General features: G+C 41.3%; 1 protein-coding gene across 5 annotated transcripts in view; it reads left to right on the forward strand.

Moving 5' to 3' along the window:
- The window catches only part of LOC126388854 (equilibrative nucleobase transporter 1-like), a 14,420-nt gene extending 4,654 nt beyond the window's left edge, over window positions 1-9,766 (forward strand). For 4 of the 5 annotated variants that reach the window (XM_050042177.1, XM_050042175.1, XM_050042180.1 and 1 more), the window contains 8 exons: window positions 540-632; window positions 722-861; window positions 3,183-3,295; window positions 3,432-3,575; window positions 6,113-6,220; window positions 6,334-6,520; window positions 6,906-6,973; window positions 7,066-9,766. In XM_050042177.1, the coding sequence (XP_049898134.1) occupies window positions 540-632; window positions 722-861; window positions 3,183-3,295; window positions 3,432-3,575; window positions 6,113-6,220; window positions 6,334-6,520; window positions 6,906-6,973; window positions 7,066-7,256 (1,044 nt within the window). In that variant the 3' untranslated portion in view covers window positions 7,257-9,766. Of the gene's footprint in view, window positions 1-539; window positions 633-721; window positions 862-3,182; window positions 3,296-3,431; window positions 3,576-6,112; window positions 6,221-6,333; window positions 6,521-6,849; window positions 6,974-7,065 lie in introns of all 5 variants that reach the window. The other variant, XM_050042178.1, reaches the window with a different exon arrangement.
- Window positions 9,767-25,616: the final 15,850 nt, after the last annotated feature.

A 25,616-nucleotide genomic window follows, 5' to 3' on the forward strand; every position in this document is an offset into this window, starting at 1 on the left:
CAGTTTCATGCAGATCGGTCAAACTTCCTAGGAAGAGATCGATTTTAAGTGTTTTTCAAAAAATTCAAAATGGCGGAAAATCTGTATAACCAGAAGTTATGGGTCCTTGAGGCAAATTTGTTTGCTAGATTGCTAGATGTTTTATTTCTTGAGCAATTTTTTTGCTATGGTGGCAAAAATGCAGAAAGCTTGTTGCACTTTTTCATTTTGAAAGACCAATGGCCAATGGGGAAACTCTAACTTGACCGACTGCTTTGACTGGCTTTCACTTAACTGGCCCCTGCTTTGCTGTCCAGCCAAAAAAAATTGAAGTCTGCCCTCAGGTTATCACTTAACAGAAACACAAGCAAAAGAGAGAGCGTCTGCCCTCAGAGCACTTTTTCTAGCTGCAGGTCTTTTCTCAGACAACACAAGCTTATTCAAACAGGCAATTCAAATCATCAAGAACAAATCTCACAGTGAATGATGGAAAAGTAGATGCAGACAAAAATGCAGACATGTAGACACTGTTTTAATAAATTCAAAATTCTCTCTAAAAGGTAGGAAACCTTTTCGACTCACATCGCTCCACCATCATCACTCTCTACGACGGGGCTGTTGACTCTTCCTCAGCACTCTTTTTTGTCATCAAGGTGAGAAACATTCACACACTACCTTTATATATATATATATGAAATCTATGTATTTATACCATCACTTGTCTTGATGTCTTCTCCTGCAGCTGTTACACGAGTCTGGCATCTCTTTCCGCTCTTCCTTCCTCTTCCTGTCTGCCTGCAGCGTCATTCACCTGCTCAGGACTTTCTTCCTGCTGCCCAGAGACCACATTCCCTACCCGCTGTCTGATGACTACACATACGGGTACAGACCCCCCAACAAACCACACACACATCAACACCTCTCTTGCCTATTTTAAAAGTCTGGGGGTTAACAATTATCTGGCAAGAAAATGCTCTGAAAATGTATTGTGAATGATACAAAGTGTATATTAAATACTTACACATACTTATTATATTATATTCCATTTCTGTCATGATATCCCCCTACATCCTACACACTGGACCTTTGAGCACTTTAAACAAACATCCTGGATCTAAGAGAGTTTAAGATCAAGACTTTGAGACCTGAACAAATCCCCAAACTGCTTCGTCTTTTAAATGTAGATGTACACAACATTTTGTCATGTATTCTGACATGGTTTCTAAGAAGATTTCTATTTTCACTCCCCTGTGCCTACCCTGTCTTCACTTTCCTTCTCTCCCTGAATCATCTGGAGCAAATATGAGATTGTCAGGGATTGTGTGTCTATTGATCTATAACAATAAAAGTAAGAGTAATGACAGACTTTAATGTGTGGACTTTTACAAGTACCCCCCATAGTGTATTGTGATTATACCCTAGCATTGCAGCACTCTACAGTTGTACCGTTGTCAATGAACTGTGTGGTTTACAGTACAAATTATTTGTTAGGATTTGTACACCTTAGGACCCAAAAAGCAGAACGTGGACAAGAGGTTATGAAAAGGTTCCAAAGGGTGTTTTATTGTCAAAAATGAATAGTGATCTTGGTAGGCGTCCACGATGAAGCTGGCAGGCAGAGTGAGCTGGGCAGGCTGCAGAGAGACAAACGGGCAGGCTGGCTGAGATCTGTATCTGGATGAAGCCTGAGACACGGGCAAAACCAGGAGTCAGCAGGAGTGAAAAAAGCGAATAAAGCAAATTAAACAAGAGCCTAAATTTGACCATTACGAATGGAATGTACCAAGCTGGCAAACTGAACGATCAAGCAAAGACTGGTCTGAAGAACTGGGATTTTATACTGCAGGGCTTGATGAGTTGATGAGCCTCAGGCGAGTAGGTGATTACAGCTGTGCAGATAATCAGGCAGCCAGGTAGAGGGATGAGAAAACGCCCAGACAAAGACACACACGCACACACACACACACACACACACACACACACACACACACACACACACACACACACAAGGCAAGGCAAGGCAAGTTTATTTGTAGAGCACAATTCGTACATAAAGTAATTCAAAGTGCTTTACAGAACAAGAAAATGCATTAAAATCACAATACAAATTAAAAACATAAATAATCATTATAAAATGAACTTTAAAAGAGAAGAATGCAGATAAGATCCTTTCAGTCATATGCACAGTGAAATAGAGTTGTTTTGAGCCCAGATTTGAACATTGTCAGAGTAGAGGCCTGTCTCACATCTTCAGAAAGACTGTTCCAGATTTTAGCTGCATAAAACTGGAATCCTGATTCCCCATGTTTAGTCCTGACTCTGGGCACCAGCAGGAGGCCGGTCCCTGAGGTCCTCAGAGTCTGAGATGGTTCGTATGGCACTAACATGTCAGAGATGTACTTTGGTGCTAGGCCGTGGAGAGACTTGTACACAAGCAGAGCTGCTTTAAAGTCTATTCTCTGAGCCACAGGAAGCCAGTGTAGAGACCTGAGCACAGGACTAATGTGCTCGTACTTCCTGGTTCTGGTCAGGACCCGAGCAGCAGCATTCTGGATGTACTGCAGCTGTCTTACGGCCCGTTTGGAGAGGCCAGTGAGCAGGCCGTTACAGTAGTCTAACCTACTAGAGACAAATGCATGGATAAGTCTCTCCAAGTCAGGTTTAGACACTATACCTTTGATTTTGGCAATGTTTTTTAGATGGTAAAAAGCTGCTGATGTTATTGATTTGATGTGGCTGTTAAAGTTCAAGTCTGAGTCCATTATTACCCCGAGATTTCTAACCTGATTTGTAGGTTTTAGAGAGAGAGACTGGAGGTGACTGCTGACACTTTCTCTTTGTTTCTGTGGACCAAATACGATGACTTCAGTCTTGTCTGAATTTAGCTGGAGAAAGTTGTTTTGCATCCACACACTGACCTGTTGGATGCAGTGACAGAGTGAATCCACACACACATACAGAAGACAAACGGGGACTGACAAGAAACACAAGGGAGGGGGAAACAGCTGAAAACAACAGGAATGAGAGGGAGGCTCAGCCGGACCATGACATTATTGCACTTCCACAGTAAGAATAACAAGTTTTGGGTGTGGATATAAGGTCTGAGTCAAAAAACAAACCCATCTGCTCCTTTAAAAACATTAGCAACTCAAACAATGCCCTCAGTCTGTGGATGACCCTCTGTGACCTTTGACCTTTGTCAGGATTACCTGTGGTAAATCAAAGACTCTGTGCTTAGAGCAGACAGCAGCCAATGGTAACGTACTGAAGATGACAGAGGAAACGCCCCTCAACAAAGACGTCCCTGTGACACAAGGTTTGATCACTTTACTGTGGCATGAATAAATACAAAATAAAACATAACAAAATAAAATAAAATAATCAGACATCCTATTTCCCTTCATCTTTGTTCTCTCCTCTTCATCCGTCTCTGTGATCTCCCCTTGCCTCAGAGAAGAGTTTCCGTGAGTGTGTCATGTCCAGGTTCTTTGCGTGGCACCTGCTCTGGGTGTCGGTGATGCAGCTCAGACATTACCTCTTCATTGGCACATTCAACCCAACGCTGCAGAGGCTGACGGAGGGAGAGCCTTCACTGGGTAAACACACACAAACACACCTGTGAGCCATTTACACAATAAAGTAATTCGTATCTTACTGTATTTATTTGCAGCTCCATAGTTTCATTGCAGTATGCTGACTGAGGACCAACTAGTGCAGTGCCTGTTCAAAACGTGCTTGGTCAGAACAGGCCACACCTGACATTGCACTTTCTTGGGTCTTAAGCAATACAATGGCCAAGTGTGAAGTTGATCAGATCAGTGTTTGTTGGGAAAATGGAAGTACAGACATACGTACATACAGAAAGAGACTCCTTTCATTTCAGTTAAACGATGACTGCAACCAGCATGCATGAAATTGAATTTATTAGTTTGGGACTAAAGTCCAATAAACCAGAAATTTAATGTAATATTGTCAAAATAATTCAGTTGATCTGAGACTGTTTTCGATTATCAATGACAATTCAACTCTCTGTATATTCTCTATATATGTCTAGTCAACTAGTTCTCACAATTTAAATTTCAGTTTACTGAGACACAAACCTGGTCATTGAGGAAAAGCAACTGAGGGAGGGTTCACAAAACTCCGATCCTTGACTTATTTATAGGTACAAAACCTATATAAGCAAAAGCAGAAACGAGAAAGCAGATAGGATTCAACATCTGCCCAGTTAGCACGAGCTAACACAGCAGCAGCTGTTTAACAGTCCCAACAAACTCACACTGACACAGAAACGGCTTGACCCTAGCCCCTTTTACACTGCCGGATCAGAGCGACATATCACGCCATTATGCTACCTCACTGTGCTATAAGGTACGAACATGGAAAGGGGGAACAGAGTGGTCTCACCTCTGAGCCGAGAATGGAGGAAGTAACGGAGCTGAAATGACTCCTCTCCTCTCCTCTCTGCAGACGGTTTGCAAGTCCAGATGATGGGGATTTCATTGCAGCCCTATGGCGTGATATCTGTGGGCTTCTGTCACTAAACCCATTAATTACCATTAGCCCTAATGTTAGCCCTGCCACTGTGTGTGTGTTTGTGTGTGTGTGTGGGTGGGTGGACTGTCACCATCTGGCTGTGGCACGGAGCTCTCACTCCCACAGCAGTATAGAATGACAAACCTCTGGCTGGCTGCACAAGACTCATGGCCATACCAGATGTAAACAGGGCCAATGTGGCCACGTGCAGCTCAGACCACCTCCAGATGTGGTCTACGCAATTGGATATCAAGATGCAAAGAACTGAATTTGAATTATGAGAACTTAATGTGGAAGTACAGAGAGAGCTGAATTTTTATTGAGTATTTAATACTGTTTAGGAGCAACTGAATTCAGTTTCCTAATATTACAATTCAAACTGCTGTACGTAACTCTGAAGACAGGTAGTTGATAAAGAAGTTAATTGTTGAGTGTCATTTCAATACTGCTTTGGATTGGAAGTTGGACTGAATCCCCAACCCAGCGTGCTAGTACTGGAAATAAGACTAACAATCAACTACAGTATCTCTCTCCAGAGGTAGGGGAGAACGGGGATGGTTGCAACAAAGGGATAGTTGTAACACTGTCAGTTTGGCCAATTAGAAACGAGCTGTGGTGACATCATCAACATAGTCCATGCCCATTTACAACTGGAGCTCACTGGTGAAGCCGCATGGCTCTGAGTCCAAATTTGTCTGTTCTAGAGCCAAAAAAACGTTTTTCAGGTGAGAAACCAAACATTTTCATCACAATTGTTTTTTGCATAGTGTCCATTGTGTTGTATGTACAATTGTTTCACTTACATAGGTTCAAGTAGTAGTTTCTCTAGTTTAATTTGATGTGTTTCATTAGTGCTAGCTTTGAAGCTAAATGCTAAAAACTATCAGCTCTTTCATGGCTGCTAGGCATGGGGAGGGTTGTAACAGTTCTTAAAAAGTGTGGATTTTGGGCCCACGAAACCTGCACCCCAGGCAAGGACATCTATATTTGCCTCAACTGCCAATGAGATTAAAAATAGTCTATAGGTATTATGCCTTAGTTTGCTCAGATAATAGTTACTCTTTGAAAGTGTTTATTGTTCAGCTATTCAAATGCTGTTCAAACGTCAACCTTTTTTGTATTTATGTTATACATTTCTATTTATTTTAATATTATAATTATTGTATTCTTAGAATAATTTAATTGTTACATCCATCCCCAGCTAGTGTTACAACTCACCCTGGTACTGGGGTACGTTGTAACAGTATACCTCTTTGTATTTGACATTAATTTCCATAATCTGTGATGGTGTAGTCGAGGTCAAAGTGTGTGTTATTTATAGCAGACAAATATGGGTACCACGTATCAAAATTTAAGAGCTCTAACATAAAAACCCACTGAGTTACACTTGCTCAAACAAAAAGTGTTACAATCTTCCCCGGTCTCCCCTACATACAGCACCTTTAAGAGGACATAATTCTAATAATATTATATCAGCAAGAAGCTGCTGCATATGATGAGAGAAAATATTTTTATCTCATATTTTGGCAGACTTGTTGAACTGTTGTTTGAGTCTTTAGTCTCTGACCATCTTGTCTTTGCTTGTGTGTCCCTGCAGTGAGCCAGTACACCAATGCCTTTGCAATGACACAGCTGTGTGGCGTGCTGTGTGCTCCCTGGAACGGCCTCATCATGGACAGACACAAGGGCAAACCTCGTGCTGAAGGTTACATATTACAAATACTAATAAGAATGAGTAATGAACGCAAAAGGCTGCAGCTGTGGCAGACCTAACCTCTGTCCTCTGTTCTGTCATTGTTTCTCAATGTGTGTTTGTAGGAAAGACCGAACAGGAAGCAGACCTGCAGGCTTCAGTGCTTTCTCTCTTCCTGACAGCGCTGCTCTGTGTGGTGTTCTCAGTTTGCGCCACCATCCCATACCTGCCGCTTCAGTACCTCACTTTCATCCTGCAGGTTATTAACCGCTCCTTCCTCTACGGTGGAAATGCAGCCTTCATCAGTGTAGTGTAAGTATCAAACACACAAATACACACATACATACAAGTCATTGTTCACTACACGGGAGTATGTTTCTGTTCATAGAGACGCATTTTTATGAAGACACACTTCATACTTGTCTGTCTTAAAATTAATTCAACTAATAAGAATAAAGTAACAAGATGCATGAGTGACAGTTTTGGAGCAAGAGAGGCATGTTTATGTGCATTCAGACTTTTAACTTTATTTGTAAGGGATGTCTTTAAAGCTTAAAAATTCTCTTTTCTCCTTTTCTATGCACTGCTTTCTTCTTTTTGCTATGTCATCACTTTGTGTGTGTGTGTGTGTGTGTGTGTAGTTTCCCATCCTGCCACTTTGGAAAGCTGATTGGTCTGACCATGGCTCTGTCTGCAGTGTTTTCTTTGTTGCAGTATCCCTGCTTTGCCCTGGTGAATGGACCTCTGGATGGAGACCCTCTATATGTGAGTGCACAAACTGATACAACTGTAACTCTCACTCTGGTGCTTATCCTCCTTTTATCACCATATTTATCTTAATCCTCATGTGTCTGCAGGTGAACATCGGTCTGACGCTGCTCATCCTGCTTGCCTTCATCCATCCCCTCTCTGTCTACCTGCACTGTCAAAGACTCACCTCCCAGCGAGCCATCAAGGCCTCCTTTTAAAGTCAAATGAGACTTACACTTACAATGTCTTTAATATCACCAGCGACACTTTTATCTCTTCGGTTTATTCTTTTCATTAATCATGCTTGGGTGGCTGTGTATTGTTGCCATGTGTAACATCAAGTGCCTTTCAGGTTGCAGTGAAGTTTGGTTTTGGGTACAGTCATAGCACAATCACGATGCTCTTAAATAATGCTCGCAGCCGTACTGAATGTATCCATAATAATCAAGAGATTCTGATGTGCAGCCTGCTGCAGTATATACTGTAAATATGCATATGTTTAGGACCAACAATGTGTGATAGGTAGGAAAAAGCTGAATGTAGTAACAGTGTAAGGGACAAATGGAGTCAGAGTCACAAATATCAGTTTATGTTGTTCTAATGGGTCGATCAGTGATGTTGTGAATATTAAAAAAAGATATTTTAGGCAGCCCCTCTGTTTGCTTTTTAAAGAAGAAAATCATCTTGCACAAATCTTGCACAGCCGTTATTTCAGTGTGCAAGGATGCTTTGCACCCGAGCTCTTGACACTTAATGTCAGAAACTGCAAGTTTACTCACCTCACATCCTCAAGGGGACATATCAAGAGGTGGTTTCTTTTCTTACTTTTGGTAGCTCCTCCTACATCTAAGTCTATAAGTAGGAGGGAGGACCACACTTCCTCCACTTTGTTCTTCAAACATGTCCATGTGTCCAGGGTGTTTGATGATGTTTCCCATGAGTCTTTGAGAATCTACCAATTTAAGTAACATTTCCTTTTATATTTTGATGTGTACACGATTGGATTGAAGTTAAGGATAACATCTGATTAATTTGATCAAGTTTGATTGATTACATTTGTTAAATAATATATGTCAGTACCAATTATTATTCAACATGCATTGTATTTAATATAAAACAATTCAAAGACTGGATTTATGATTCAATAATTTATTTGCAGATGTTATAAATGATTTCTCTCTTCTTTTAGAACCATGGCAAACATCATGACAAGCATTATGACAAGCATTTAATCAACATGAACAACAATTAATGACGGTTGAATGTAACAGTTGTCTCCTGGTGGTTTGTGGCTCCAGTAAGAACCTTATATCCTCAACACTCAACCCCCAAATACTCCCCATACATGTTTTTTCTGGGTACTCCGGCTTCCTCCCACAGTCCAAAGACATGCAGGCTAGGTTAATTGGCTCTAAAACTCTAAAAACATGAATGCATGAATGGATGTCTGTCTCTGTGTCAGTCCTGCGATAGTCTGATCGGCTCATCCATTGTCAGTGGGGATAGGCCCTAACCTCCCCGTGCCGATTGACAGGATAAGCGGTTACGGAAAATGAATGAATGAATGGATAGTGCTATCAAGCAGAAACATTGCCTTATTGTACAATGCCTAGAGGGTGTGTATCAAAAAATTAACAAAGGAACAGAACGGGCATGCACTCGGCCAATTGTCAAAATATTTGTCCAGCAGTCTAACCGTAGACTCCAGCACACCTCTGTCCAGGTGAGGAGCAAAGCTTTCATGTACAGTAACGCACATACAGGCTCCCTCTGGTCTGAAATTAGTGATGTCTAACAAAACTGCCCAAGCTGAAATTCTGTGCAGCAGAATGATTCAGTTTCTGTTGACATCAGAGGGCAATTTGAGCAAAGGCACCAGTCACCACTGTTTTCTCTCTGCAGCTCAGGTTCTGGGTCATCCCCCACCGGTGGTGCCCTCTTGTCCAGCTCAGCTGCAGCCTTGGCCACTCTCAGCTGTATTTCTTCAGGTGGGACGAATAATACCGTGCCCGAATATGTAAAGCTGGCCAATACACTGTAAAAAATGTTCTCGTCCAAAACATCCTCTGCACTCATAATAAATGATAGCATTTTTACTGCTGGACATGTAGCTAATTTACAATGCGAGACAAGGAGGAGGATTTGTTTTTAGATGCATATAGAGCAATGGTTCCCCACTGGTGGGTCGCGGCCCAAAAGTGGGTCACCGGCCCATTCTGAATGGACCACAAGTGACTTGCAAACATGTCAAGTTTGTAAAAAAACAAACTTTATGTTTAAGTACAGTAAATTTCCAGCAAATCGAGTTTATTTTGAAGTGTTGCTTTGTGCTGTAGAGTGAGTGACTAATGGACAGCAACTTGACAGAGACAGCAAACTAGCTCGACAACTTGGCCAAACGCTAGTATGATGCTGAATGTATTAAAATGTGGGAGCTTGAATTGATGATGAAGGAGAAATCTGAACCCCTTTGCTGGACCAGTTGGGAACCACCAATCCAGAGCACGCCTCTTCGGTTACCAGAGGTGGAGACTCAAAATATAAGCCTAAATAGTTTGCAGTTCTTCTGAGCACCACGTATATCACTGGTGCATAGAAGAACAGCAGATTTTGAAGCAGCCCTCAGACACACAGAGAGTACTATAAAAACATGTTTCATATCACACTATATCCCAAATTTGGTTTGCAAATATTGTGAGAATTATTGTGCTCTTGCAGGCAACTGTCTACTTCAGATGCTTTACGGAAATATATAACTTAAGTTGAACTGTATGTTATTTACCTTGACATAAAATTATCCAGCTCTACTGAAATAAATAATGATTTTAAATGTGTTTACTTAACTGAGTCCATGTTTTCAGTTGATTGGGTATTTTTTTTAACAGATTTATGTGTTTAACTGAACATTAGCTGCACAAGTTCCAATTTTTTTTTTTAAATGCAAAGTTTACATTTTACTTTACTTACTTCTCTTTAAAATCACATTTTATTATTTCCTGTGACAAATATTGATTGTTGTAAGCAATGGTTGAGGTCATTATAGGATCTGAAAGTCATTTAAATCAAGTTATTGATGAAAAAAATTCGAAAATCAAAGTTACAAATAAAACTGATTGATTGAAAAGAGACTCTCGGGAAACAGGGAACTGTTTTTGTGACGACAGCAGCTGACTGGAGCTCTACATCCCTGAACTTAATGAAACGACATGCATTAGTCTAAACATAATCAAATGATTTAACATCAAAGGGTAATTCCACCAATTTTACACCTCAAAGTCTGTATAGGGGTTTTAGGAAGTGCTACTGCATAGGATAAAAAAGTTGTATAAGTTGCCTCACTTGATGTCAACCTGCAGGACTTACAGCAGCCTCAGGGGGACAGTCTGTCGTCTCCTGTGCATACGACTCAGTCTGGGTAGGAGTTGCCATGATGTTCCTGATAGTGGTGGAGAGGTTTCACACAGGGCAGAATTGTCTCTGGCAGGGTTTAACCTGAAATAGCAGGAACACACTGCTGTGTGACAATGCAGTGAGCTCAGAAAAACTTGCAACTGTGCCAATTCTGTGTGTGTGTGTGTGTGTGTGTGTGTGTGTGTGTGCGTGTAAACATGTGCCATGGTGGACCCACACAAACACAAGCACCCATAACAAACAGTAGTAACCGTATCCAACAATTTGTTTGCTGTTGCCGCAAACCTGATACAACCAGTTTCCTCCCACACTGCGTTTTTTTCTTAACGAAAACAACCTAATGGTCTAGTGTGTAGGATTCAGTGGCATCTTGTGGTGAGGTTGCAGACTGTGACCAATGGAAACATCTGCCATGTGCCAAACCTGTAGGAGAACCACGGTGGCCACGACAAATATGCAGATGGTCGTTTGTTGTTTGGTTTATCTGTTCTTCACTGGACCTTTAAAGTTAATTTAGGATACACAGAATGGCAACATTTAGGATGTAATATACTGGGTTATAGTGCCTCATCATAATGAATAATGATCAAGCAACAATCTTACATTCCACAAGCAGTGATACGTTACTTTTTTACTGTGAAGACAGCGGCAAAACCTGTCCTATCACTGCCTCACAGCTCTCACTCCCCCTCCGAGACTGGCTCAAAAGATTTAATTGAACATAAGGCTGGTGGTCAGTGCTTGTGGACTGCTGTTTATCCATTACAGTTAGGACATTACTAACTGTAGTAATGTACCTGATCTCCCCCCCTTTGATGTATCCTGATCATCTAGGTCTGAGTTGGTGTGGATGTTGCAGGTGCTTGGACTGGCCTCAGGGTGTGTGTATGTCCCAGGCCTTGCACGTACTATGGTGTCCATTAGCCTGCCAGTGGACCCTGCTCTCTGCTCTCCAAACTTCCCCTTCCTTCTCCTGGCTTGCTTTTACTATAGGGGCTTCATTCTACTATTATATTTGGATCTTGCTTGACTTTTTCTTTTAAATTCCCACAGTGATATCATATTAATGATGCAGTAGTAATGTATTGATAACACAGTGGTAATACATTGATTATATATTGATAATACAACTCAGTACACTGTGATTATGCTTAGATTTTGGTGCTCTTGATTACCTTTTAACTCAATTTGATAGGATATGATATACATGTACACATATACACATGCATACACACACACACACACACACACACACACACACGTATGCATATATATATATATGCATTCACACGCACATAGTGATCAGATAGCTGTTTAAAACAAAACCTCAACACTGTGCTCGTTGCCAGGATCGTGAAAACATTCTGCACAATCACTGCCAGATTAGGAAACATTTTAGCATGCTCCTCCCACCACCATAAAACCTCGAAAGCATCCTCCTTGGATGTCTTGAACTCAATATAGGCTGCTACCTCATCCTCAGGCTCCATGTTGGTGACAAATATGACAATGGGGTCAAAGGTTCAACTTATGTCATTAACTTTCAAAGTAAAAGGAACTGCAGCTCGATAATAGTCATTTAGATGTCAAATATGTCACATCTTTTTTATTTGTTTTATTCTAAAAAAATAAAATATATATTTTTTTGTAGTTCATTTTTACCAGTGCCCATACCTGTAGAACTATAAAGTTACATATTTTAACCCATTATACAGCCTTTTGTGGGTTACCTGTGGGTTAGCTATAATTTGTTATTGATAGTTGGTGTTTTGTTGTATGAATGAAAAAAACTGTCCTAGTACTATGTACTACTATGTATGATATGTAACCAGGGCACCAAACAAAACCTTGGTCTCAGTGGATTTCCCCTGGGTAAATAAAGGTTAAATGAAATAATTTATAAATATAATAACTCTTTATACATCTACTATTGACAATGTGGGTCAGAAGGGACTGCCTACAGAGTTGTATTTGATCACAGTTTGCCTTTTAGATCCATGCCGTTCTGTTTTTTTTTCCACAGGTGACAATAAAGGGCCTGCATAACAGTTGGACTCTTTACAACTCTTTATGCAGGTCTTCCTGTGCTTAATTGTCACCTGTTTGACCATGGTGTTGTCAAAGTTGGCTCTCTCCCCTTCTATGTTTTATGTGCCTACAGATTGCAGTGGACAGGATCAACAGTTCTCTCTTGTTTTAACCTTTGCTTCAATATTATTGTAACCTTTTTCAGGCAGTGGGTTAGCAGTTGGCCGTCCCTGGCTGCGAAGAGAATGTAGCATTTTCTCCTGTATGTCTATAAAACAACCTTACAAAAACTGCCAAATTACTGACATTCATTCATTCATTCACTTTCCGTAACTGCTTATCCTCTTGAGGGTCGCAGGGGGGCTAGAGCCTATCCCAGCTGACATTAGATGAGAGGCAGGGTACACCCTGGACAGGTCGCAAGACCATCGCAGGGCTATAACACATAGAGACAGACAACCATTCAGACTCATGGCCAATTTAGAGTCACCAATAAACCTATCCCCAACCTGCATGTCTTTGGACTGTTGGAGGAAGCCAGAGTACCCAGCGAAAACCTACACTGACACAGGAGAACATGCAAACTGCGCACAGAAGGGCTCCCTCCTGTTTTCAAACCACAACTCATTATAAATTGGTTCAGTATTGAGGGAGGCGGATGCAGCCGGCAGCCGCGAGGTAGATATGGGGGCAAATGCGTCCCATATAAGTTTGTGCATTAAAAGTGCTTTTTTTTGCCATTGACCAGTTCAGATCGCCAGTGCTATCTCTACGCATCTCTCATACGCACACATACACATGGAGAAATAGGGCCCAGGTTGAAAAATACTGAAGTTATCCTTTAAGGGTGAAACTCTGGGTCTCTTGTAGAAATACATCATGTTTTTAGAGTAAAAACAGCAAACTTTTAATATCTACTTTCCTGTCAGTACTTGACTATGGTACCAGTATCTATATACATGCTACCTCTACCACCTTGAAATAGCTTGACACTGTTTATCACTCAGCACTTTATTTTATTACTGGTGATCATTTTAGAACACAGTATTGTAATCTTTATCAGACAATGCGTTGGTCATTCCTGGCTTCATTTGCTTATCTGAATAAAATTGGTTTCTGTGGGTACCCACGAGTCTCCCCTTTACAGACATGTCCACTTTATGTTAGTCCCACACAGTTTAGGGCACAAACTCGTATTTGCATATAATAATTAACTTAACACACACAATAATAAACTTGACACACAGTGTTGAGCTGCATCTCAAACTTCGCCACTTCTATGTAGCATATACTGCTGACTGTAACAAAAAACAAACATGGGTCTACAGTATCTGGGTCTCAGAGGGTTAATTACATGCTGCTATTTTGTCTCTTGTGCTGGTGTCTCAGGTGTGATTATATGTCTTTGCAGGGGAAGTTGTTGATAAATAGTGTACATTAAGAAACATGTTAAAATGCTCTTACATCTGCTAATAACATAATGTATGCCACTTCCTTCCTGTAGTTTCCCGTCGTGCCACTTTGGGAAGGTGTATGGTCTGATCATGGCTCTGTCTGCAGTGTTTACTCTGCTGCAGTACGGCTGCTTTGCCCTGGTGAATGGACCTCTGGATGGAGACCCTCTATATGTGAGTAAACAAAGTGATACAACTGTAAATCTCACTCTGGTGCTTCTCCCTTTATCACCATCTGTATCTATGAACTCTCCTTTTACTGTTTCCTCCTCTCTCCCTTCATGTGTCTGCAGGTGAACATCAGTCTGACGCTGCTCTGCCTCCTGGGCTTCATCCATCCCCTCTCTGTCTACCTGCACTGTCAAAGTCTCGCCTCCCAACGAGCCATCAACGCCTCCTCCTAAAGTCTGTCAAATGAGACTCACACTTAAAATGTCCATATTATCACCAGTAACACTTTTACCTCTTCAGCTTGTTTGTTTGATTAATGGTGCTTGTGTGGCTGTATTAGTTGCCATATGTATCATCGAGTGCTTTTCAGATTGCAGTGAAGTGTGGTTACGGGTATAGACATAGTGCATTCACCACAAATTGAATGTGTTTATATAATTGAGGGCTTCTGGTGTGCAGCATGCTGTGGTTGTATAACAATTTACCTCTTGAGAGATTTCCAGGATACCTCATTTTCTTTTCACTCAGTGATCTGATGCAGTTATCAAATCTCATTTGAAGCTGCTTTTTTCTGCACTTGAGTCCAAAATGTTGTTTTTTTCCCTCCACTTTACAATAATGTTTATGTCAGTATGCAACTCAAAAGTTATCTCTTTTTATAGGAGACATGAACAGTAAAATGATCTCCCTTTATGTCTTTGTTGTATCTGACATATAAAGTGTGTGTTCAGTGTGTCTGTGTAGTTCAATGCAAGAATTTTGTGTCATAGAGGATTCAGTTGTTAAATATAACAAGGGAAACATGTTCCCTTTTTTTTATTTTTTTTATTTATTTATTTATTTTTTACCAATAAATGTATGTTTAGGTTGATTGCTGTCTGAAGTTGTGGTAGTGTTGATGAAATGTAATTCTAAATATGCAAACGCTTCATTGTGCTGCACCAAATAAAATTTTAATTTTAAAGATAATTATTATTTGTTTATTTATTTGTGCTGGATTAATGTATCAGTTTCTACTGTGCCTACGTCAGATGGTATAGAAAATGGAAAATGCAATGTAATCTAGTGAGAGGATATTTAAAAAAAAAAAAAAAAAAAAGACTATAAAGGAAACAATTTAAGGATCTGTTTGTTGCACACCTTGACTGTATTAAAATAAAACACAATTTTAAGACTAAGCCCTGAATTCCTCCTTTTCTCCAGTGTTCAGTTTAGTGAGTATTTAATGCAACATCAGCTGCACAAGGTTTTATTGTCAAATTGAAAAATTTCTCAATTGGGACTACATATGTATTTCATCGAGTTTTTAAATTATTTTCATGTCCGCCAGATTTTAAAGCAGAAAAATTGATTGTCTTGAAAAAAATAAAGTTAGAAACACTTGACAAGCACGTCCAGTGGACGTTTTTCACAGCGGACAGTTTGACTGTCATAAGCACAGGTGTCACTAATAACACTGACGAGGGCTTCGTTGTATTCAAGTCTTCCAGTGAGAGTGCCAGCATTCACAACAGCAAGAACCTGAAATCAAAATAGGTAAATGGAATTTAGCCAACATTCATTTCAATATTTACACCTGTGTTTTTCCTGTGAAAAGTGACAATGTCTTCTAAAAAATTTTTTTTTTAAAACATCCAACCAACCAGAAACCATCATGCAATTAAACTGCAGTGGTCATTATTTGAAGTGCCTATGTTAATATTGTAGAATACTGATAAGCTGTTGTTTTTCAGAAAAGAGCAAAGTTTGTGTGCATTATTTGTGTGAGACTGTGCCCCTGTGGATAATAGTAGTTTCAACAGACAGCCAGAAGAGGATGCCAAAGACCACGGCAAATGTTGTCACAAGAAACTGAAGGCATGAAGATGAGAGAGAAAGCAAGCTAGCTTTGCTCACTCAGAATAGGAAGGAGATTAAAATCCCCATGAAAGGAAGAAGCATTATTTATGTTTGGAAAGTTTTTTGGAGAATTTAAAGAGCTTAATGCAGAAACATCAACTTTTCTTGAAGATGGAGATTTATACATCAGGATCAGTAACTGGTACATGCCCAGATGTGTTGATTTTGAGGATTTTGTTCAAGAAACAACAAAGAACAAGATTAAAAATGTAATGAGATGCTCTAAAGAACAGAGAGATAGAAATCTTATGAAGATGACAATGAAGTAGATGATAGCATCTCAGAGATCATCTGTCTCATCCATCCAATAAAACCACACTGGCTCCGTGCTCAGTCACTCATCAGATGTGTCCAATACAGTTCTGCTGGTTTGAAGCTGGAGGCAGAGTGTGACGGGCTGTAAGCGCGTGCTACATTTCTAAAGGCAAAGATAATATAGAAGAGCACACTTAAAGGCATGAAAAGAGCAGCTGGAGCAAGAGGCCAAGATAAAAGTTTATGAAGATTATGAAGGTGGTAAAATTACATGAATGAATATTATGAGACAAAAAGCAAGTACAGAGCAGAGTTAAGGGACACTTGTTATGTTAAATATGAAGATGATGAGTAGGGATGAATATCGGTACTCAGTACCTTTAAGGTACCAATCAAAATAACTCAGGTAATATGGCATATTCTCCAGTCAAATGTTCCCTTCATTCAGCCGTTTTTGTACCCAGATCTAGAAAAAAAAGACTATTTTTATGGCTTTGCTTGCAGTCAGTCAATGCAAGCGTTTGATTTATTGCGAAATGTAATTGGTCCACGGTCCACCACTGCAGCAGCTACATCACATACAGTCTGTGGTGTGGTGAAGTCAGTGTGTTTGAAGGAGTTGGCAGTTCATCGTGCTGAGATACCACAAATATGTTCCAAAGTATGGCTGTACTACACACCGGTGGTGTCTGGTGGCATTTTACAAAAAGAAGTACTGTTACGGCTGTATGTGTTCTGTGCTGTTGTCCCTTTTCTCTCCATTGTAGATCTGCCCAGGTGTGCTGCATTGCCTAACGAGATGCATTGCACTTGGCGTGGAGGAGGTGCTTAAGAGCTTCTGTGCCAGCAGCAGAGGACAGAGGCCTGTGGTGTGGGGACTGCTGGACCTGCTGCCTCTCAGCCTGGGATTTTATTGTCTTGTTTGCATGATTTGTGTTAATGAATCCCATGGATTTGTTTCAAAGGTGTCTCATGTGGTTATTTTGGGTCAGTGGTGGAGTTTTGTTCACCCCATCGGAGCACCCAATGGTGGGTATCAGTATCACTTTGAGGGTACTGGTGTCATAATCTTTTAAACAATACCCAGCACTATTGATAAGAAACACGTGGGTTTTCCTGCACCTGCAGAAAAGCAGCCTCCATCTCAGAGCTTTGCCTTATAGAGTAGCCAGTTCCACAGCAACGGTAGACCATTTACAGCAGGCACTCACTTCTCATGGCATTTCTGAAATAATGCAGTGCCAAAATTGGATAACGGAAGTGCTAGTCAAGCAGTAAAACGTGACATATTTCCCACAGAGAGATGTTTCAGCATTCTCAGGAGATCCGCCCAGCTATCAGTCATTCAGAAGGGAGTTCAGACAGCTGACTGAGAACAACACTGATGAACAAGATTCATCAAATCCACTAGAGTTCCAGAAGAGAATTTCAGATCTGTTGTGGTTCTTGGGGTAGCCTGATGGCAACCTTAAGTCAGAGCCAGCAGTGTAGAGAATAGTCCTACACAGGGATTGTGCTGTAGAGCCACTAAGAAGTCTCTGCCTTACACAGAACCAAACAACAGCAGCATCATGCCACTCCAGTGTCACATTTTTAGACAGCATGCTGATATCACAGAAGCAAAAGAGGCTTGATGGGCTTGACATGTGACACAACAGCGTAGGGCTCTGGTGTGATATATAACGTGCGTCAGAAGCGCTTTATAGACAAAATCAGTGACATAACATGGCACTTAACAACCATTTGCTGTTCCTGTTGCCTTCTGCTCAGAGTGTCAGTAGCTACAGTTGTCGTTTCGCCAGTCTTATTATCTGATGCTGCCTTGAGGTGAGACAACTCTGTCCCCCCTCCCTCATTGTACCTTTTATACAGAATGGTGAATTGACATAACAGGATGAAGAGGCAGTGTAAAAGGGCCTTATGTGTGTGCATGTGTATGTAGTAACTTCCTCCCCTAGCTGTACCTCATTTACACTAAGAAGGATGGCCATAGATAGGAAAGTGAGGGCTGCAAAGAAAGCTGTTGAGATAGTCCTAAACACCTTTAATGTTGGCGACTGTCTACACCCAGTGTCATTAGACAAGCATGCTGTTGTTCCAATCAACAACATTATGCCTCAGTGGAGGATTTAGTTTGACCAAATGGATGAGCAACTCAGGGGCATTGCTCAGTCCCTCCAGGAATTTGTTGGGTGTTTTGGGAGCAATGTGTGGTGCAGTATCTTGCCCATGGATACTTTCACATGACTACAGGGATCAACTGATCTTCTGATTAGTGGACAAACGCACCACAGCTGCCCCACAGTAGCACACAGTGTCAAATAACCCCTATTTTATGAGGGGTTCATCACTTGTATGTGATCATTTCTGCATGGTTCACATCTTTAATTAATACTTTACAGAACAGCAGTAAGCCATTTTATATTCCCCTCTTGCATAACTTTGTCTTTTTAGCTCGCTCTTATCTTCACAGAGCCCCCAGCAATCATAATTGATGCAAGAGGGCTGCAGAGCATCTGGACCATTTACTAATAGGTTACTAATACTTACAACATCAGACGTGATGACTCATTTTTACAGCAGAGGAATCCTTTGTGAAGCATCTAACATGTTTCTAAATTACTGCAAACCTGATGGTTCATTATAAAGTGAAAAACTCACAACACATCCACACTGGTAATAACCATTCCAGTTTAGAAGTGGAGCAAAATAAAGCAAAGGGAATTTTCATTGCTTGACTCAAATGGTTTCTTAACTGTTAATAAACCATTTATAATATATGCTGTATTAGAAAGTGGTGCAAAAATATCTAATAGAGTTATTCACTTCATCAGTGTTATAGTGTCACATTACCCAGGGAGCCAGTGAGGTCTAATCTCAAGCATTTAGTTGGAATAAAAGTCTACAAACAGTGCAGTGAATAGATGCTGATGAGTGCTCTGTTCTGGACCCACCATCCCCTTCTCTCTTTGGAGGCACAGGTTTTAGTTTTCATTTGTGTGTGCTTGTAGGAGAGAGCTAACAGGAAGCTGACCTGCAGGCCTCGGTGCTTTCCTCTCTTCCTGAGTACATAGTATATAAGTGATACAACTGGTCCTTCCTTTATCACCATCTTTATCTTTGAATTCTCCTCTCACTGCTTCCTCCTCTCTCCCTTTACGTGTCTGCAGCTTGTCTGTAGCTGCTCAGCCTGCTCATCTTCATCCATCCCCTCTCTGTCTATCTGCACTGTCAAAGACTCGCCTACCAGCCAGCCATCAATGCCTCCCGTTAAAGTCTGTCAAATGAGACTCACACCTAAAACGTCCTTAATATCACCAGTGACACTGTTAATTAATTAAGGGCTTCTGGTGTGCAGCATGCTGCAGTCCTAGATAACACTTTACCTCTTGTGAGATTTCCAGGATACTTCTTTTTTTTTTTACAGCGAGTGATCTGATGCATAAACCAAATCTTTTTACACTCTTCTACAACTTCAGAGTGTCATTTGATGCTGCTTTTTTCTGCACGTTATTTATTGTGTCCGACATATAAAGTCTCAGGTGTTCAGTGTGTCCGTATTGTTCAGAAGACAAATTTGAAGTCATGAAGGATTCTATTTTTCGAGTTTTAAATATTTTACATTGATGTTGGTTGTTTTTTGTATTCTGCTTATTCTTGAAATGCCCAGCCTGAAGTGGTGGTAATGTATTTTCAGTGTAACTTCAAAGATGCAAACCCTTCAACATCTAATATCTTCAACATCAATACATCTTTTGATATGAACTTAAGCAGTGTAGTAAAAAAAATTATTACTTGTTAATCTTTAATAAGTGTCACCTTACCACCATTGTGAGAAACATTATGCACTTGCAGGCAGCTGCCTACTTCAGATAGAAAATGCAACTGTAATCTACTGAAACGAAATTAAACATGAATGGATCTGTAAGTTGCAGACTTTAACTATATTCAAATGTATTAAAATAAATGTTAAAGTGATATTTAAAGAGCCGTCCCTGAATTCCCCCATTTTATTCCTAGTGTCCACTTTACTTTAGTTCATGTTTATTGTTGATTGACTGGTGTATTTAATGCAATATCAACTGGCCAAGGTTTTATCATCAAATGCTTTTTTTGTAGTTAAAGCAGCATTATTATATATCATATTTTATGTCTACCTAATTTTAAAGCAGAAATTCCTATTTTATTTAAGTTACAAACCCTTGACACTTTGGAGTTGTAAAAACAAGATGCCCTCAAGTATATTCATTTGCAGATCATCACCAAAACAATGACTAATTAAAGTGGCACTCTACAGATTTTACTAACTAATTAGTTTATGGAAGTTCAATGCCAAAGTGACCCTGTGAAAAACACTCTGCAGAAGTTTTCAGTAGCCTTATTTCACATGGTACAGTTTGAGGAAAAACAGTTGGTGGGGAGACAGCAGCTGAATGATGCTCTGTGGTGCTGGACTAAATAAAAAGTGATGCATTTGTCCAAACAGAATAAAGCTCATCAAGGGCAATAACAGGGAAGTGGGCTGACTTCTCATTAAAGGGACATTGCAGCAATTTATGCATGGAATAAAAAACACAATAACAATATCTCTGGTTCTGCTGCATCAGTTTTGTCTGACCATGTTTCAGGACCCGATCTGATTCTATAAGTAAAGTCCAAACCTGCAGGATTCACAATGACTACAAAGGACAGTCTTCCATCTCCAGTCTATACTGAGACTCTTAACAGCAGTCTGGGTAGGAGTTGCCATGTTGTTCCTGATGGTGTTGGAGAGGTTTCACACGGGGCAGAATCGTCTCTGGCAGGGTTTAAACCTGAAATAACAGGGACACACAACAACCCCCACAACAGCCTCTCTCAAGTTCTCTGCACACCTGCTGTGTGATATTGCAGTGAGCCCAGAAAAACTTGATGCAACTGCACAAAGTCTGTTGCATCAAGTGTGTGTCTGTGTGTGTGCGTGTGTGTGCGCAGGGAACAAGTGCATGGTGGCAGGTTACTCCCTGGCATCTGCGTCATTGATGATCAAAACCTCAGTATCTTGGCAATTTAAAAATACAGAATTGCATAAACAAATGTATGACAGAAATAGGAGCGAAGGCTGGGGGAGTGAAGGATACAAATAAGCCAGTCTGTTAATGAGGTGATTTGTTATGTGTTGTTTTGCTTTTTTTAATCGGACGGAATCTGTTGCAGGGACTGTGGATGGCTTTATGACACATATATTCAACAGGCTTACGCGAAATCTGCCAGCTAACTCATGTCTGTTCTCTTTGACTGAAGCAACAGGAGAAAAACTGTGATGGCCTCACTTCATCAGCCTTAATGTGCTGTTTTCCATCTGCTGTGGGGAGCTGGTGGGAAAACAAATTAGGCTCTGACACTGAATGAATGAAATGCAACAACACGTACATGGAGCTTATTGATGTTCTGAGTTATGTGTTGCAACTCAAAAAAGCCAACTAAACTGCTAAAGATGAATAAATTTGGTGACTTTTCAGTTTCTCTTAACCCTATCACCATCCATCCATCCATCCATCCATCCATCCATGTTATCCAAGGCCTGGTCATGACGGCAGCAGGCTAAGCAAGGAAGTCCAGCTCTCACTCTCCTCAGCAACGCTTCCCAGCTCCTCCTGGGGGATCCCAGTGTGTTTCCAGGCCAGATGAGATTTATAATCACTCCAGCCTGTTCTGGATCTACCCTAGGGCCTGGGAAACCTCTGTTCAGGAGGCAACCTGATCAGATGCCCAAACCACCTTAGATGGCTCATTTTGATGTGAGGGTGCAGCGACTCTACTCCGAGCTCTCTCTGGATGTCTAAATGCCTCATTGTATCTCTAAGGCTGAGCCCAGCCACCCTACAGAGAAAACTTATTTCAGTTGCCTCTATCTGTGATCTCATTCTTTCGGTCACTGCCTGAGGCTTATAACCGTATAGGTAAGGGGCAGAATGTAGATGACTGGTAAATTGAAAACTTTGCCTTCTGGCTCAGACTCTCTTCACCACACGGTCCAGCACAGTACATCACTGCTGACGCTACACCAAAACTGCTTACCAATCTCACGCCCCATTTTACCGTCACTAAAAACAGATTCTGAGATACTTGAACTCCTTCCCTTGGGGCAACAACTCACTTCCAATTCAGTAGGTGCAATCCACTGTTTCCTGGCAGAGAACCATGGCCTCAGACTCGGAGGAAATCCTAACCCAACCACTTAATACTCTCCAACTCCAACTCTGATTCCATGTCCTCAACTTCCCCCATGATGCATGGGGGAAGTTCTTCTGGAGGTGGAAGTTGAAGACCTCGTTGTCAGGGGCCTCAGCCAGATGTTCCCAGTACATCCTCACTACACGTTTGGGTTTATCAGGTCTGTCCGGCAGCCCTTTACCTAAGCATGTCATACAGCATACAGCCTTTGACCTTTGGCCTAGGATGCTGTGGTACAAAGTGCTTTCATGAACCACCCTATGCTCAGACATTGTCTTTGTTATGGCCACTTCATGACCAACACAGACGTCCAATAACAAAGTAGCACTTGGGTTTAGATGAGGCCATTCCTCCCAGTTGCCCCCCTCCAAGTTTCTCTTTGCACACATGAGTGTTGGAGTTCCCCAGCAGAAATATAGAGACTCCAGATGGTCTGTCTTCCAAGACACCATCCAGAGACTCCAAGAAGGCCGGGTGCTCCAAGCTTCTGTTCAGTATATAGGTACAAACAATTGCTGAGACTTGCTCTCAGTGACTGGCAATCACTTAGAGGCAACCCTCTCATTCCCTGGGGAAAATTCCAACACAGCCGGGCTCAGCCGGGAGCTCATGAGTATCCCCACACCTGCCCAGTGCCTCTCAAGGGCAACTCTGGAAAAGGTGAGAGTTCAGCTCCTTTATAGGACTTTGGTTCCAGAATCAATGCTACATCTAGATGGTCCCGCTACATCTGCCCCACCAGCTCTGGATCTTTCCCTTCCTGAGAGGTGGTGTTCCACATCCCTGGAGCCAGTCTGGGATGCCAGGGGTCAACACGCCTTTGCCTGTTTCATGCAGTTCTGTGTCTGACAGAGTCCCATGTGGCAAGACCCGGCTACCAGATGCTCACCGGCAAGCTCCCCGCTCAGATTTGATCTACCTGATGAGAAAGGTGCCCCAGTTTCCCTTTTCCAGGTGAGGTGCCACTCCTTTTTTGCATTCATACGAGGTCTATGAATCACTCTCAGTCTGGCCCCTACCTAGGACCATATCTGGGGCGAACCTAACAGGAGAGAGTGCGCCCAATAATACAGCTCCCAGGGTCACAGCACCACACAAACCCCTTTACCACATTAAGGTGATGAATCAACCTCTATGGCTGAAAAATGAAGCTAACATGGAAGTGACAAAAACTGCAGTTTTTTGAGTTGAGTCTCTTATGGATGTGATGTCTCGGTGTCCACATACTTTTGTCCGTATAGTGTATTTTTATCTCACTTTTTTACCTTTACCTTATCATGTTTGTAAAACTGAAGTGAAATAGGATTTCAGGTATATGATTTAAGACTAACTGTCTCAGGATGAAGAACAGAAGTCAACGCCGCTCTACTTTACTGAAAATTAATGTTTGAATTAATTTCTCACATCCAAGAAACTAGAATTCTAACACCCACATCACATTTAATTACAATTTTAAGGCCTTTAAAAATCTCAACAGGCGTGTATTTGAATTGTTTGCAAATATGAACTTTACACACAGAGGCTTCTCTTCTGACACTCCAACTAAATATCAAATGATTCATAAGCTCATTAACAAAGTCTTGTCAGACCTTTGCTGTCCCCAATGACACCCACATTTTGTCTGATTCATACTTCACGTATCAGCCTCACATTGTGTTTCATAGCTTGGATTTCAAAGAATGTGGAGAACTTTGATATTTAACTAGTAGCTGATGTTGAGATCCAACCTCCTGGAAGCCGGAAGACAAAAAGTTCAAATTTTTATCATTATTATGTTACATAGCTATTTAAAATTTTTGGGTTGTAAGAAACAGAACAATAAGAATTTTTCTTAAAATTGCTATTAATTAATGTTTTACAACATATTTCTTTTCATGGACATCAGGTCAATCTGTTCCACAAAACGTACATTTAATTAGTACATTTACACTATAAAACTGACTTTTAAGAAATGTAACATTAAAGATATTGTGCATGCTTTTAATTGGTTATACATAGAGTGTGTGCTCATGTGTGTGTACAAGAAAAATAATCTGTTTACCCTTCCTTAGCTCTATGTTAAATGGCTAAAACTTCAGAATCCTAATTTATGTGTCAATTCTGATCCAAAATGGTGGTGGTTAATGGCTTCTTCTGGCTTTTTTCAGCTGATTTGTCCTCCTCTGAGCTTTCACCATCTGCTCTGCTGCCAGGCTCTGGGGTTTTCCCTGTATCTTGACCATGGATGGATTACTGAATGGGCTTACTAGGTACAGGCCAAAACCCAAAGGGTCAGGGGGCTCCCCTGGCCTTCACCTGCAAAATGTCACTCAAATGAATGTGAGCCCACCAGGAAGACATTCAAAATTACCATAAAGAGACACAAAAAGATGACAAAGAGATGCAAAACAACCACATAAAGGCACAAAATTACCACAGAAACACAAAACCACAAAAAGATGCATAACCACTACAAAGACACCATAGACAGTGGAAAAAATAATGAACGTGACTACCGTGACATTACGCAATGGTTTGTAGACTCCTGTGTTGAAGCCACTGATTTTGGCATTTTGGCCATCGCCGTCTTAGTTTTGTGGAGCCAGAAGTGACCAGATTTCGATGAGAGATTGGAGCTGTTGAGGAGCGAGAGATGGATCTGACCCATAGACTGTCATGACACCTCACAGACAGCCTGTCACTCAAAGCATCCATCTCTTAATTATGCATAACTCTAACTGTGCGTTCACACCAAACACGATGGACGCCACAAGTTTCCATTCAAAATCAATGTAAATGACGCGATGACACGCGATGTCGCTTCGGGCGATGCGTTTCAGGCGATAAGAGCGACGCGATGAAGTGATGACGCGTCCATCGCCTCATCACGTGTCGCTTGAAGTTGAAAAATTTGAACTTTTCAAGCGACATCGCGTGACGCTGTGCCGCGACATCCAATCAGCGTTCATTTTCATAAAGGAATTATAAGCAACTAACCGGAGACAGATGGACAGGCTCTCCGCAGCTGGGATGGAGCGCCTGTAGTTGGTGTCCAAGCGGGAGATCCTCGCACCGATACGGGCCAACAGGTCCTCAAACTGGGCCAGCGTCAGCCTGAAGTACCGCTGGAAACGACCGTCATCCAGACGCAGCTCTTGCAGGAGGTGATGATATTCACCCAGCTGTGTGCGTTTCTGGAGGATATTGTGAACCCAGACACGGCGGTGTTTGGGTCTCCGATCCAA

This window comes from Epinephelus moara, chromosome 4 (genome assembly GCF_006386435.1).
Source record: "Epinephelus moara isolate mb chromosome 4, YSFRI_EMoa_1.0, whole genome shotgun sequence".
Classification (NCBI taxonomy): domain Eukaryota; kingdom Metazoa; phylum Chordata; class Actinopteri; order Perciformes; family Serranidae; genus Epinephelus; species Epinephelus moara.